Source organism: Spermophilus citellus, assembly GCF_964194105.1.
Source record: "Spermophilus citellus genome assembly, chromosome: 2".
Classification (NCBI taxonomy): domain Eukaryota; kingdom Metazoa; phylum Chordata; class Mammalia; order Rodentia; family Sciuridae; genus Spermophilus; species Spermophilus citellus.
Genome location: NC_138183.1, coordinates 132,213,648 through 132,227,608, shown reverse-complemented (window position 1 = coordinate 132,227,608; position 13,961 = coordinate 132,213,648). Strand labels below are relative to the sequence as shown.

Sequence of the window (13,961 nt, the reverse complement as noted above, 5' to 3'; positions counted from 1 at the left end):
GGACACAGTGAAGGATGCACATAGCTCAATCTGGGGTCCTTCTTAATGCTCCCAGGGGCACTCTATCACTGAGTTATATCCCCAGACCTTTTAATCTTATTTTGAGTCTGGGTTTCACTAAGTTGCCCAAACTGGCTTCAGACTTGCCATCCTCCTGTCTCAGTCTCCCAAGTCATTGTGAATTATAGGCATGCGTCACTGTGCTTGACTATACTGTTATTTTAATAAAGAGTTTGGGGCCTGGAGATGTGGTTCAGTGGTAGTGTACTTGCCTAGCATGCATGAGGTCCTGGATTTGATCCAAGCACCATGCAGGGGGAGGGGGGGGGAAGACAAGACACTAATAACAGGACTCTCTTTTGTCTTTTTTTTTTTTTTTTCTTGTACCACCACGAACTCTACACATGATGTCTGGGAAGAATTAATCAAACTTGTGGCTACGTATCTTGCAGTGTAATTCCAACTCCATAAGCAAATACCATAAATAGCATATATCCTTCCCCAACCAGGAAGTGAGAAGTGGAATTCCTGTTGACTCCTTTCTTGCTTTTCTAAGAAATCTCTCAAGGACTGCATCGTGTTTGCTTTCATTTCCCTGGATCCTTTCCATTCTGGAAACTCAAAAGTGCTTTCGGGACTTTTGCTTTATAGGATTTGATTAAATAGGCTTCATCAGAAATGAACTTGATGTGGCATTTTAGCTCTTCATGTGAGAGTACTTCCTACTCCATGAAAGTTAAAGTGGTGGAAATAACCCTGGCCTTTGCAGACCGATAGTGAGCCTGAGAATTAGAAACTGGGCTCCCGTCCAGTGACTCAGTGCCAATAATGGAAGTTAAAGCTATCAGAAAACTGGATCCTGGCCTTAGTAGGGGTGGCAATGAATTGATACACGGAATAGCTTTGTTTCCCAGGGAGTTGTGGTCTTTCTAGGTCATTTGGGGACTTTAGGTGGAGGATGCCAGTGCCGCCTTCCTAATGGAGCTGTGGCTTGTCCTCGCCTAGCCTGCCCCAGAGCGCCTGCTAGCAGATGACTTAACTGTCAGTCACTTCCATTCATATTCTAGGATGAGAGTGGCTTTGAGTTTGCACTGCAGGATAGAAACATCTTGTAGTGGGAATCCTGTGTGTTTAAATCTCAGGTTTGCCACTCTTTAACTCTGTGACCTTGGGCAAGTCTTTGGCTTCTCTAAGCTTCATTTTCACCTCTGTAAAAAAAGGTGAAACTTTGTAGAGTTGTAAGGATTAAATAAGATTACAGGTATTGAGCCCTCTTTTTATTAAATGTACAATCACCTACTAGGGAATTCAGGACTTCCTACTATCTTTTTTTTAAAAAAAAAATAATAATTGCCTTTATTGGTTTTTCTGTACCCTCAAACATTGTGAGAAGTCAGTAGAGTTGGACACAAGTAAGGGATGCACATAGCTCAATCTGGGGTCCTTCTTAATGCTCCAGAGCACCCCACTCCCATTCACCCTAATTTTCTCCCTGCATTGCTGTTCCCCCTCATAAAGACCATTTTCAGAATCTACTGTCTCTTCGCCATTCTTGTTGTGTTTGTGCACTGAAGAGAGCTCAAAGGATTGACATTCTATAGCCTCATCCTTGATTGTGGCCCTGTGGTGCTCTCTGTTCATCTTCTAGAACAGTTTATCTTCTTGCCGTGGGATTGCCCATGGCATAGGAGGGAGATGGGCTCATTCCATTCACAGAACAGGTATCTTCTCTGTTCTGGTTATTTTGTCATATCCCTGGGTTGTAGAAAGAACGGGCACTTTCACCCTACAAGTTGTGTGTGTTGGGGGAGGGTGGGGGGCTATGGGGCAATGGAAGTTCTGGTGAGGATTAAGTTGTAGATTCTCTACCTGTCTCCAAGGTGAGGAGAAATGAATGGACAAATTCTCTTAAGTCATCTTGTCCTTATTCTATCACATCAAGTCATTTTGCATATGATTTGGATCCTTGTTCCCTGCTGGCAAAAGGAAAACATATAAGAGGGAAAGCATGCTGAGATTAACCTAGAGAGGGTAGAGGTCAACGATCCTAACACCTTCACCAGACCAGAGTGGCACCCGGAGCAGGATGTGGGACTGGGATGTATACTTCCATTTTTGATCAGTTTCTATTCCCTTAGGGTTGAGAGATGCAAAGGAAGATATCCAGGGAACTGGGGGATTTTAAAGCACTAGGAGTATGACTGAAGCAGAAAATTCCCCTGAGTGGGGGAACTGTGAGGGCTAAGCATAGAATCTGCAGATTGGGGCCATCCCAGGAATCAGTGAATGGAAGAAAGCACAGACTACGGTGGTGGCTTCTATGCTGGTTAAGGACTGTGAGGGAAGGTTGGAGAAATAGGCTATAAAGACAATAAGGAACCTACAACCTTGGGGTGCAATTTGTGTTCTTCAAAGTTCCATTTAAATCACAACCTTTGTGTTAGCACTCTAACCAGCCACTGTTTATCCATCCCACCTCCATGACATCACCCAGCTTCCCATCCAAGCAAAACCATTCTTAGAATATTGTTTGAGTCCCACATCTGAGTATTAGGGTATTGATGGTCTAACTTCTTTTAAGAGGGCTCCTTCCCTGAACTTGAATGGAAGGAGATTGCCCTGCCAAAAAATATCAAGAGAAAAGACTAAAATGATCTGACAAATGTCCAGTATGACCTTGTTGCCTCAGTTGTATTAGAAAAGAGTTGGGATTGGTGAGGCCCATCCACCAGGACAGTATGTCTATAAGTTCTGTTACCACCACAACCAGACCCATCAATTGCCTTCCTAGTCTGAGAAAATTGAATCAAAGAAGGGTAAAGAAACTAAGGTTCCCAAAGCATACTCCGAGCCCTTGAGATCTTTCTGTAACTCTGCAGGAAAAAAAAAAAGAACAGAATGGATTTGCTGGGGTAATGGCCCTAACATTTATTTTCAGATGGTGAATGGAGGGAGAGGAGAGGCACTGATGAACTTTCCCTCTTGCCCATGGAGTCTTACTGGAGACAGGATCTTTGCTCCTGGTGTTCATCAGCAGAGAAGGAGAGTCTCATCATCTTCGGGACCTGATCTCCAGCCCCCTCAAACCAACACCACCCAGGAAACACTCTCCATTGACTGTTCAAAGAACCCTGACCTGACCAACTCTCACTCCTTATATTAATTCTGATTGTGCTGTGGGGAGGTGGGGAGTACATAAAGTAGGGGGCAGGGGAGGCTCTGAATCCTGCAGTCTGGAGAGGGGTACGGTATTCCCCCGGCTTCACAGTCTCCCTCCCCACAGGACACCAGGCTCTGATTGGGCCAGTCCCACCTCCGAGTTCAGAGGCATCAAGTCCAAGGACAGAATTGCAAGAGTATGGACACAAAACACCAAACAAATTGGAGCCAGGTTTCCAGGTGGTGTGCTCTTTTGGCCAGGGCCATTTCTGGCTTCTCAAGTCTCTGAGGCGTGGGCTGGGAGTGCGGGGAGCTGCGGTCTCTGGAGCAGCTTGGTGCTGGGAAGAACTCCCCCTTTCTCCCCAGGGCTGTATAGGAGCACAGGCACAGGGAGGGCTTATGGGCAGCAAGGGGGAAATCCCAGGGGACACCAGAGAGTGGACAGCAGTTTCATGAAAGCAAATTTATAGCTGCCACTAGTGCCTGTGGGAGGAGGTGGTAGAGGGGCCTCCAGAAAAGGGCTGGGGACAAAGGTGTCTAGCACCAAGCACAGCAGGGGCATCCTCCATCCGTTTCCCCACCTGCTGCCTCTGGCAGGCTGCTGCTGGGGACCCAGATTTGTGCTTGATCAGAGTTTCACAGGAAGGTGTTGGCAGAGGTGCTCAAAGGCCATCCTGGAGGTGTCCAGTTCTGGGGTCCTGTGCAAAGTAGCCCTAGTCCCTGGAGAGCCAGAGCATGCCCTGCCCTCTTCCCTGGCCTGTCCCCGCCCACGGTGTGTGATCCTCAGACGTGAGTCTGCATCCGCCGCTGCAGGGGTCGACTGGGGTCGGAGTTCTGGGAAGAGGACTGGGAGTGGTGGGAAGAGGAGGCGGAGGCCTTGCTGGCCTTGTCAAACTGCACGTAGCCGTCCTGCTTGCCGCTGCTGCTGACACTGCTGTCACACTGTGTGTCCAGGAAGGAACTGCTATCGCTGAGGGAGCCCCTCTGGAACTCCCGCTCACAAAGCTCGATGGAGGAGCTGCCCATTCCCAACACGAACCTTTGCCCGTAGTCGTAGAGGCGGCTCTGGCCGCTCAGGGTGCTGTAGATGTTGGTGAAGGACATGCCTGTGGGCACACGCTGCTTGCCTGCAGGACGCAGGTCCGGCTGGCAGCTGGACAGGGAGATGGTCGGGGTCGAGTGGTGCTCTTTGAAGGTGTTGACACTGTAGTAGCCATTAGTGGGGTCCTGAGTGGGTGAGAGTGAGAGGCGCATCGTTGGGGAAGCCTTTGCTGGACACGGTGGGGGGAATCTAAAACCAGCCAGCCCTACCTTGCCCAGGGAGGGGTGAGGAGGAGGAAGGAAACCACTGGGGAGGCCTGGAGGCAGGCAGAAGGACACCCAACCGGAGACCCAGGAAGGGTCAGTGAAGCTGGATGCCAGGAGAGGGCTGGCAGGTTCTTGAAGGGAAGGAGCTGAGGACCCCAGAACTGGACACCTCCTGAGTGGCCTCTGGTAACCTCTGCCACCACCTTCCAGGGTTTATGTTAGGGCACTGCAAGATCATTTTCTTTTCTTTTTATTCATTTATTTTTTTTTCTGTTTCAAGAAAACTTGAAAATCAGACTTTAATTGTTGTTTGTGTTCGTCCAGAACAGGGATAATGGATTTTAAAATCTAATTGTGAGGAGCAGGGGGAGAGGTGAATTAGAGGAGTCTTAACTCTCAGTCTCTTCCACGTTGGGGTGGATAGAGCAGGTGCCTTCAGCAGGGATTGGCTACAGACCTGTCCCCAGGCTGGCTTCTGGCCCTTCCCTTCTCCGGGCTATCATTCTTTGTAGGGACTGGGGCTGGGGCCATCAAAGCTGAAGAACAGATTCCATGGCTGCCTCTTAGAACCTGTGGTTGTTCTCACCTTCAGGTTCTGAAACTCCTTTTCCTCTTCTTTGAGGACTTCCAGCTGCTTCAGTACCGAGTCTTGTTGGAATTCACCCCGTTCCATCTATAATCCAAAAAATGACATCTCAGTGCATAGGAGGTGGGCTCAACTCCACCTCCTCCAAGGAAAAGATGGGGAAATGAACTCAAAAGATTATCACATATGCTTCACCTCCTCTATGCCCCTCCCTGCGTGGACCACAGAAGGCAGGTGAAGGAGTTGGGGATGAGATCCTATGCCTCATTCCTACTCCTGGAATCCTCATCTTTGAGGCAGAGAGGCAGGAAGGGTAGGGGAGGTGAAGCTTGGGGCAGGCCCCTAAGGCCACGCTGTCTGCAGCTAGGCTAGGTCATCATCTCCTTCAGGGATTTTCCTTGGCTGATTCAATTTAATTCATTGAGCAATTTATTATCCAGACACTGGGCTAAGGTCCAGGGATATACTGATGAAGATATGTTAATATATGGCCCTGCTCATCAGGGAGTTGGATCTGGAAATACATAATTACAGAACATCAAGTATAGGGCATAGTTCCCTCTCTTTAGGGCAATTCATCAACCAGTGCTAGGGCTGAATGAAGGCCTTAAGGAGGAACCACAGAGAATAATTACATGTGAGGTGTTGGCAACGTTGGTGTTATGATTTTGATCTGAAGTGTCCCCCAGAGGCCACATGTTGAAGGCTGGTCCTCAGCCTGTGTTGCTGTTGGGAGATGGTGGAACTTTAGGAGGTGAAACCTAGTGGAAAGAAGTAAGGCCACTGGGGGCATGCGCTTGAAGGGAGGTCAGGATCTTGGGCCCTCCTCTCTTCTTTTTTCCTTCCTTCCTTCCCTAGTGTTGGGGATTGAACCCATGGCCTCATGCCAACCAAACACTGTATCAATGATCGACATCTCCAGCCCTATTTTTCTTTGCACTCTCTCTCTCTCTCTCTTAAATTTTAAGACAGGGTCTTTCTTTCTTTCTTTTAAAAATATTTTTTAGATGCTAATGAACCTGTATTTTATTCATTTACTTATATGTGGTGCTGGGAATCGAATCCAGTGCCTTACATATGTTAGCCAAGCACTCTACCACTGAGCGGCAACCCAAGACAGGGTCTTTTTACCTTGTCCAGCTGTCCTCGAACTTGCTATGATACTGCCTCAGCTTCCCAAGTAGCTGGGATTATAGGCATGTACCACTGCACCTGGCCTCTCTCTTCATTATGTTTCTGATTGTCATGAGGTGAGCTGCTTTCCTATGCCATGTGTATCTGCCATGATATTCTTCTGCCTCATCACAAGTTCAAAGGCAACAGGTCCAAGCATGGAGTAATACCTCTGAAACTGAAACTGTGGACCAAAATAAACCTTTCCTCTCATTAAGTCAATTTTCTCAGATATTTTGTCATAGCAATAGAAAGATGGCCACATCTGTTATTCATAGCAGTGATTTAGATGCACTGGAAAGTTATCTTCCTTAACAGTTATCAAACCACTTAAGATGGAGGACCACTTCTTGCTCTGTTTGGGTTCCATCCACTTCTGGTCCAGTTCCTTGCATATTGTGGTCATTGACCAGAAGACTTTTGTAATGGGATATATTAATTCTTGGATTCACAGGGCATAGCACAGTGCCAGATAAACAGTAGGGCTGTTCCAAATATCATGATTTATGTTGAATGACTGAATGAGTGAAGCAGCTTAGATCTCAATCACTGAGAATAGTCACTAGACATGAGATGAAAAACAGAGCATACTTGCACACAGTGGGTGTTTGCAGTAATCTGAATAACCACAGTGATGCCTCACTTGTGACACAACTGATACCTCCCAAGTATCACTTCTGCTAAGTCCATGGTCTAGGCCAGGTTCCCACATAATCTCTCAGCAGGAAGTTCCTTCTCTCTTGCAGGAACTTCCTCCTCTCCTTCTGAAATCCACAGAACCAGCCAATGTGCTTCCCTCTTGTTACTGCCTCACTATTACTACTACTACTTTTTTACCCCCCATTTTGCAATAAATGCTCCAGCTCTATCTGGATTAGAGTTGTTTCCCACTACACTCAACTTCTAAACCTACCTCCCCTGGATGATGGGGCTGTTTCCAAGGTCAAGAGGTGAAAGGAAGGAAGAATGAGATTTCCCCCAGGGGAAGCTAGAGGCAGAGGCTCAGCAAGTCCCTTCTGCCAAACACCCGCTTGGTGTTACTGGGATACTGAGCAACCCCTACTGTTTTCTGAGGATGTGGAATTGTCTGAGACAGAATGTTCCAATGGAGGGAATTCAATGGCCCATTCAGGAAGGATAGATCTATGAAGCTTAACTACAGAGACATTGGTTCCTGCTCAAGTCTAGGCTGTGGTTTCCTTTCCTTGTAAATTAAACACTCTGTTAAGTGAGGTGCTAAGTTAGCCCCTGGGGGGAATAGACAAGTGTAGACTCAGAACATGACCTTTGTCCTTGAGGAGCTCAGGGATAATTGGTGGTGGGGTAAGGTGTAATTAGAACAATGCACTATGGAAGAGGCACGCACAGAGTGTTTGGGAAGAGTAGAAGGTGTGTAGCTCACGTCAGTGGGGCAGGGGGCCAGCAAGCACAGAATATCATTGAGTTGATGACATTTGAGCTGATTCTTGTAAGAGAATGTAAAATTCAAAGAAAAAAAAAAGTTGACAGGGCTGTGCATAGGCCTTCCAGGTATAAAGGACTCCAAGACCAGGTGTGTCTCTTTGGTGTGTCTGGAAAGCCAGATGTGGTTGGCCAGGAGATGGAACTAGAAAGATTGGCAGCTGCCTTGCAGGAAGGGTCTGATGACATGCTGGGCAGCTGGACTTTATCCAGTAGACATGGAGCCAATGAGGGATTGAAGTAAGATAATCAGGAGATCAGATTTGCATTCTGGAAGAACCCTTTTATAGGGCTCAGGAGGATAGGTTGAGAAAAGTGGCAAATGCTAAAATCAATTAGAAGGCTTCTGCAGGGGAGTGAGGATGAGGCCTGAGATAAGGAAGTGACAGCTCAGGGGAGGCGGGATACACATTTGAGACAATTTTTGAGGTGGAATTGACAGTCCCTAAAAATCAATTGGATAGAGAAAGAGTAGCAGAGGGAAAAGTTGGTTCAATTCAATAAACATTTGTGAGCCCCTGCCAGGGATGAACAAGATAGTAGTTGCTCACCATCTAGTGGGTGATTTTAGAGCAACACAAGTAACTAACATTTACTGAGCATTCACTGTAAGCTGTCTATATCCCCAGGTTCTGCTCTGTGGATTCTACAAACTGAGGATCAAAAACCACTTGGGAAGAAAGTTATATGTACAGACTGTTTTGTTGTCATTATTCCCTAAACAACACTATGTAACAACTATTTGCATAGTATTTACATTGTATTGTATTAGGTATTTAACTCATCCAGAGATGAGTTAAAGTATATGGGAGGAGGCTGGTTCCACCTGTAATCCCAGCAATTTGGGAGGCAAGAGGATCAAAAGTTCAAGTCCAGCCTCAGAAACTTAGTAAGACACTGACTCAAAATTGAAAAAAAAAAAAATGCTGGCAACGTAGCTCAATGTAGCTCAACGTAGCTCAGTAGTAGAGTGCCTCTGGGTTCAATCCCCACTATTGCAAAACAAGAAACTTATAAATAGATAAATGAAAATAAAGTATATGGGAGGATTGGGCACATTATATGCAAACACTACACAATTTTATGTAAGAGACGAGCATCTTAAGATTTTGGTATCATTAGGGGGTCCTGGAACCAATCCCCACAGATACCAAGGAACAACTGTACTGATTCATGGGCTCTGAGCTCTTCAGGGCCTCACCATGGCCCTGTATCTTATGCTCATTTCATAGATGAGGACCCTGAAGCTCTTTACCCCTTGCTCTGCTGTTGCTACTCCAGCACATTCCTACCATGACAATATGCACCTCAAGTTTCTAGCATAGTTGTTATAGTTTGGATCTGGAATCCTTCTTCCCAAATGGGCCTTTGAGTTCTCTCCAATTGAAATATTCTCTCTGTCTCAGACAATTCTACACCCTCAGCAAAGAGTGGGGTTCACTGGGTATCTTGGTAAGAGTAGTGGGGTATTTGGCAGAAGGGACTTGCTGAGGGCCCTGTGGCTAGCTTCCCCTTGGGGAGACCTTCATCCCCTCATTCCTTTCATCTCCTGACCTAGGTAACAACCCTCATGACTATGAGGTTTGTGTATCGAAGGCTTGCTCTTCAGTGCAACAATGTTCAGCGGTGGGGTTTTGGGTTCTAACCTCAACAGTGGATTAATCCAATGATAGATTCAGAATTTGATGGCATTACTGAGAGGTGGTAGAAACTGTAGAAGGTGGCACCTTGGAGGAAGTGTACCATTATCTTACCCCTGACTACTTCCTTGCTCTCTCTCTGCTTCCTAGCGGCCCTGAAGTGAGCAGTTTTGCTCCACATGCTGCTTTGCCATGTTCTTCTGCCATGATGCTCTGTCTCACCCCAGGCCCAGAAACACTGGAGCCATTAACCATGGATTTGAAATAATGAGCCAAAATACATCTTTCCTCCTTCAAGTTGTTTTTCTCAGATATTTTGTCACAGTAATGAAAAGCTGACTAACACAGTTGTCTAGGCTTCTGCCTGGACAGTAAGGTGGATTCTGAGTCATGAAGAGGGATCAAGAAGAGGTACAGGGCTGGGGATGTGGCTCAAGTGGTAGCGTGCTCGCCTGGCATGCTGCGGCCTGGGTTCGATCCTCAGCACCACATACAAACAAAGATGTTGTGTCCGCCAAAAACTAAAAAATAAATATTAAAAAAATTAAAAAAAAGAAGAGGTACAGCAGGCTTTATATCACTGGAGAGGTTCTGAGTTTGCTTCTGGTGGGCAATCCAGTTCCCAAAGAGGAACCTATGCTTCTTACAGACAAGTTTTGGGGGAAGGAGAGAGAAGAGGAATGTACTGAGTGTCTATTATATCTATGTGTGTGGAATTATATATAGCAACGTACTATGGCAATTTAAGCCTATGGACTCCCCCTGCTGAGTGGTCAGGCTCTCTGCGGGCAGGGACTGTACTTTAGATGTCTTCAAGTCTCCCAGATCACCAGGCGCAGTACAACAGGCCCACAAATAAATGTTTGTTGGTTGAGACTGTGTGCCTGGTCTGTTGTAGAGCATCTCGACTGATGCTCTGCTTCTCAGAAGTGTCAAGGACATTGAGAAGCCTCCAATCCCAGGACCTTCTGGGGACATGGTCACAGGGTATGGTGGAGAATGGGCAGCATTCTTACCATCAGCTGCTTGATGGTGGAGTGCTCTTCCGCCTCCCGACCGGAGGTAGGCTCCTTGTGGACAATCTCCACTCGGATATCGTTTTTGGCTGACACAACCCCTTTCAGGTCTGGACATAAAATAGGAAAGTGTAGGCGACAAATTCAGTTCTCACTCTCAGGGATCAAAGCCCGAGATGTCATGCTCCCCCACAATTGCCTGATGCCACCCCTCACCCCACCACCCTGCAGGATTTACCCTCCCTTCAACCCCTGAACTCAGCAGCTTCACCAGCTGCCCCCCAACCCCCTGCCCATAGAACATCTGTGTGGATATGCTGTGGACTATGTGGGCCTCCGGAGAGGCCAGCCACACACGGGCCGCCTGGCTCCCTGATGCATGCACCTTAGGCATTTCCCCTTGGCCGGAGAGGTGGTCCTCATCCATCATCCACCTTATTGATCCTTACTTCCTTCTAGAAACTTCTCTGACCCATTCTACCAGGCTCTGTTCTCTCCATTCATAGAACCATGACTTAGTGTCAGAATGGACCTTAAGATCTCATAGCCAACCCCTCATCCAGAGCAGAAACAAACACACAGGGGTCCAGCTTTTCCTGTTGAAGCTTCCATGATGGAAACTTTACTCTTTCTACAAGAGGTGGCCTGTTTCTAGCTGGAGAGCTTTCTGAGAAAATTCTTGCTAAAATATATTCTTCTATAATTTCCATTGGAAGGCAGTAAGGGAGGTCCTGAGAGAGCATAATTGGGGGTAATCATGGGAACCAGGGCTGCTTAGCTAGACTGGAGAAAATGTAAGGGGAACCCTGGATTCCTACTGACATGTAAGGGCTGAGTGGTGGAAGGAGCAGACTTATAATATTGGTGATTCACTTTGTGCTTTCTGCTCATCGAAGTTTAGAGCCAAGTAGGGTCATAAAACTTCAGTCATCCAACCCCTTAATATCACAAATGAGGAAACTGAGGCCCGGAATAGGTATGGTTTTTCCCTGAATCACATGGAGGAAGAGGTGGAACTAGGGGGCTGCACCTCTACTGCCTTCACTTCTGCCATTCTGTCTTCCCCTTGCACCTGTCTGTCAGTCACACAACTTCAGAGCTAAGCCCAGTATGGAGATCTGGGTGCAGAGGATTCTTCAGAGCAATTCCTTGAATGTTTTTTTCCCCCTCCTGGGTAGGTGACTGGCTTTTCAGGTTAGACTTGCAGCCCTGGCAGAGCAAGCCACTTCTTTCCCCCGGATCTGTATACCCTCCGTGATGAGAGGGACATATTTGTCCAACCCAAATTGTTGGCTGCCTTCCTTGCTGGATGAAGGTCAGTCTAGTGCAGTTCAACCTCAGCTGCATGCCCACTGAGTGCAGACACCCCACAAGGCACTGCAAGTGAAATGACCACGTCAGACCCATCCCTGCCCCAGGAGCTCACAGCACTGTTAGGGCCCCGGTTCATTGCACTCCTGCTTACTTGCTCTCCGGGGAAGTCTAAGCCTGGCCTTTTTCTCTGTCCCCCTCCCTGAGATCCCGGGTCTCCCTCCCGTACTTCTCTGGGAACGGGCACAGCAGAAGGCCACAATGGTTGCCATTAGGACGAGGAAGGCCACACCAGCTCCTACGGCCACCCCGATGATGACGGCCATCGGCACAGACTCTGTGGGAGAGAAGCAGGCACGGCTGATGAGGGACAGGGGACAGGACACTGTCCCCCCAGGAACTCACCCAGTCCCCTTCCGTGCAGCCCCTGTCAAGCTGGGGCCAGACCACTGCCACATGGGCCCTTCTGGGTAATACCTTGGTGGGGCCTGGAAAGGCACAGGCAGAGTCCCCCCAGAGTCAGCTCTGGGTGGGACTGTGGAGATGGGGGTGGAGGACACAAAGTGGAGGGGAGAGTGTGGAGGAACAGGAAGGAGGGACAAACGCTGGAGCAGACACAGAGAAGGGAGGGCGGGGGAGAGGAACACTGCAAATACAGGGTGAGGCTGGCGTAATTTATTGTTCTTTGGCATTAAACAAGGAATTTGTCATGTGGTGGCTGGTGAGTCATAAGTCCTGGTTTTTCTTTGAAAAATGACTATGGTCACAGCCCTTGTTTGTCCAGTTTGTTCCTTCCTTCTCTTCCTTTCCCCAGGTACATGGAGGATATGTGCGGACACCCAGCTGTTAGTTTTCAGGTTGGAGGCAGCCTCCCCTCAGGGCCTGAGGGGCATCATGGGTTGGAGCCCCCAGGTGTCCATATCTCAGGAGCCAGGGGGACAGGATCAGAGTTCCCTACCTCACTTCTCTAAGGAGAAATGACCTTTTCCCTTGACCGGCCTGCTCCTCCAGCTCTCTGAGCATCTGGCACCTGTTGCAGTGTGAGAGCATTTTGGGAACCCCAGCTAGGCCAGCCCCCAGTCCCTGCCTGCAGTCTGTCCCCTGGCCCAGCTGTGGGGATTGGGGAGTGAAGAGGGGTTGCATTACCAGACAGCCCTGGCCCTTCTATGACTGATATGTGGCCTGAACACACAATTTGGAACCCCCCAAATGAACATCAGGAATAGAACTAGAGAATGTTGGGGCCGGTGACCTTGGGGCTCACTGAATCCAAGGTTTCCATTTGCAGACAGAGGTACTGAGCCCCAGAAAAGTCAAGTGATTTGGTCAAAGACACGCAGCTGCAGTAGAGCCAAGGTAAATCCAGGTCTCCTCCTACTGCCCCCATCCCACCCAGCTCGGTCCACTGTGTCACATGGCATCCTCCAAATCTTAACGTGTACTATCCAGCCCAGACTGCTGGCTGCTGGAGTCCTGGATCCATTAGTTCTTCCAAGCTAACTCTACTTCTCTTGTCTGCAAAAGGGGGGTAATAATAGTGCTGGCCTCAGAAGGTTATTGCGGGGCTGAAACGAAGGACTGTGTAGGAAGACCTTGGAGCAGGGCCCGGCACCCAGCCCTAATGCCAGTGTTTGTTCCTGTTGTTGTTCAGGAAGGGCTGACTATAGCAGATCACAACCTTAAGGAGAAGCACGCCCCTCTGAAAGACTGAGCCTCGTCGCCCCCCTCCCCACCTTCATCAGTGTGGATGGACTTTGTGACAGTGTGGTGTTTGCTCTGGACCGTGGTCCACCTACCATGGTGCTGGGGATGGACCCCAGGGCGCATGCATGCTCGGTTAATACTCTACCACCCTCAGTCCCTGGGTGTTTTCTTGATAGGATGAGATGAACAAACCCTCACACCTGGGTCCCCAAGGCACTGCTGGAAGGGTGTGGAAGGTGGTGGGGACACTAACCCGCAGGAGCTGGTGCCTCTTTGTTGGCAGCGTGTGATTAAGCTGGTCCATTCCTTTGCCACCCTGGACCTGCACACTAACCCACGTGTTATCTACCTATGGGTGGCTGAGACCACTGCAGAAGTGACAGAGGACGTGACCAGAAGGAAGTGGGGACAGCAAACACTCAGGTTGGAAAGGGAAGCATCTGGGTTGCTTTTTAACAGTCAGGAACGAGGAAAGGGACATGACCTCAGGGAGTTTGCTTTGACAAACAAATGCTACTGTCTCTTGGTTTAATTCCATTAGGAAAAGAAAACTGCTTTGACAACTCATTGGTTCTCTGCTTTTCAAATTTATAAATTGGGGTT

At 48.2% G+C, this 13,961-nt stretch overlaps 1 protein-coding gene across 3 annotated transcripts in view; it reads right to left on the bottom strand.

Annotated features, from left to right (window-relative positions):
* Positions 1 to 2,927: 2,927 nt before the first annotated feature.
* The window catches only part of KIRREL3 (kirre like nephrin family adhesion molecule 3), a 557,358-nt gene continuing 546,324 nt past the window's right edge, over positions 2,928 to 13,961 (bottom strand). For all 3 annotated transcript variants that reach the window (XM_081261743.1, XM_081261744.1, XM_081261745.1), the window contains 4 exons: positions 11,884 to 11,991; positions 10,344 to 10,453; positions 5,054 to 5,140; positions 2,928 to 4,386 (listed from right to left, as the gene is read on the bottom strand). In XM_081261743.1, coding sequence (XP_081117869.1) covers positions 3,943 to 4,386; positions 5,054 to 5,140; positions 10,344 to 10,453; positions 11,884 to 11,991 — 749 coding nt within the window. In that variant the 3' untranslated portion in view covers positions 2,928 to 3,942. The remainder of the gene's footprint in view (positions 4,387 to 5,053; positions 5,141 to 10,343; positions 10,454 to 11,883; positions 11,992 to 13,961) is intronic.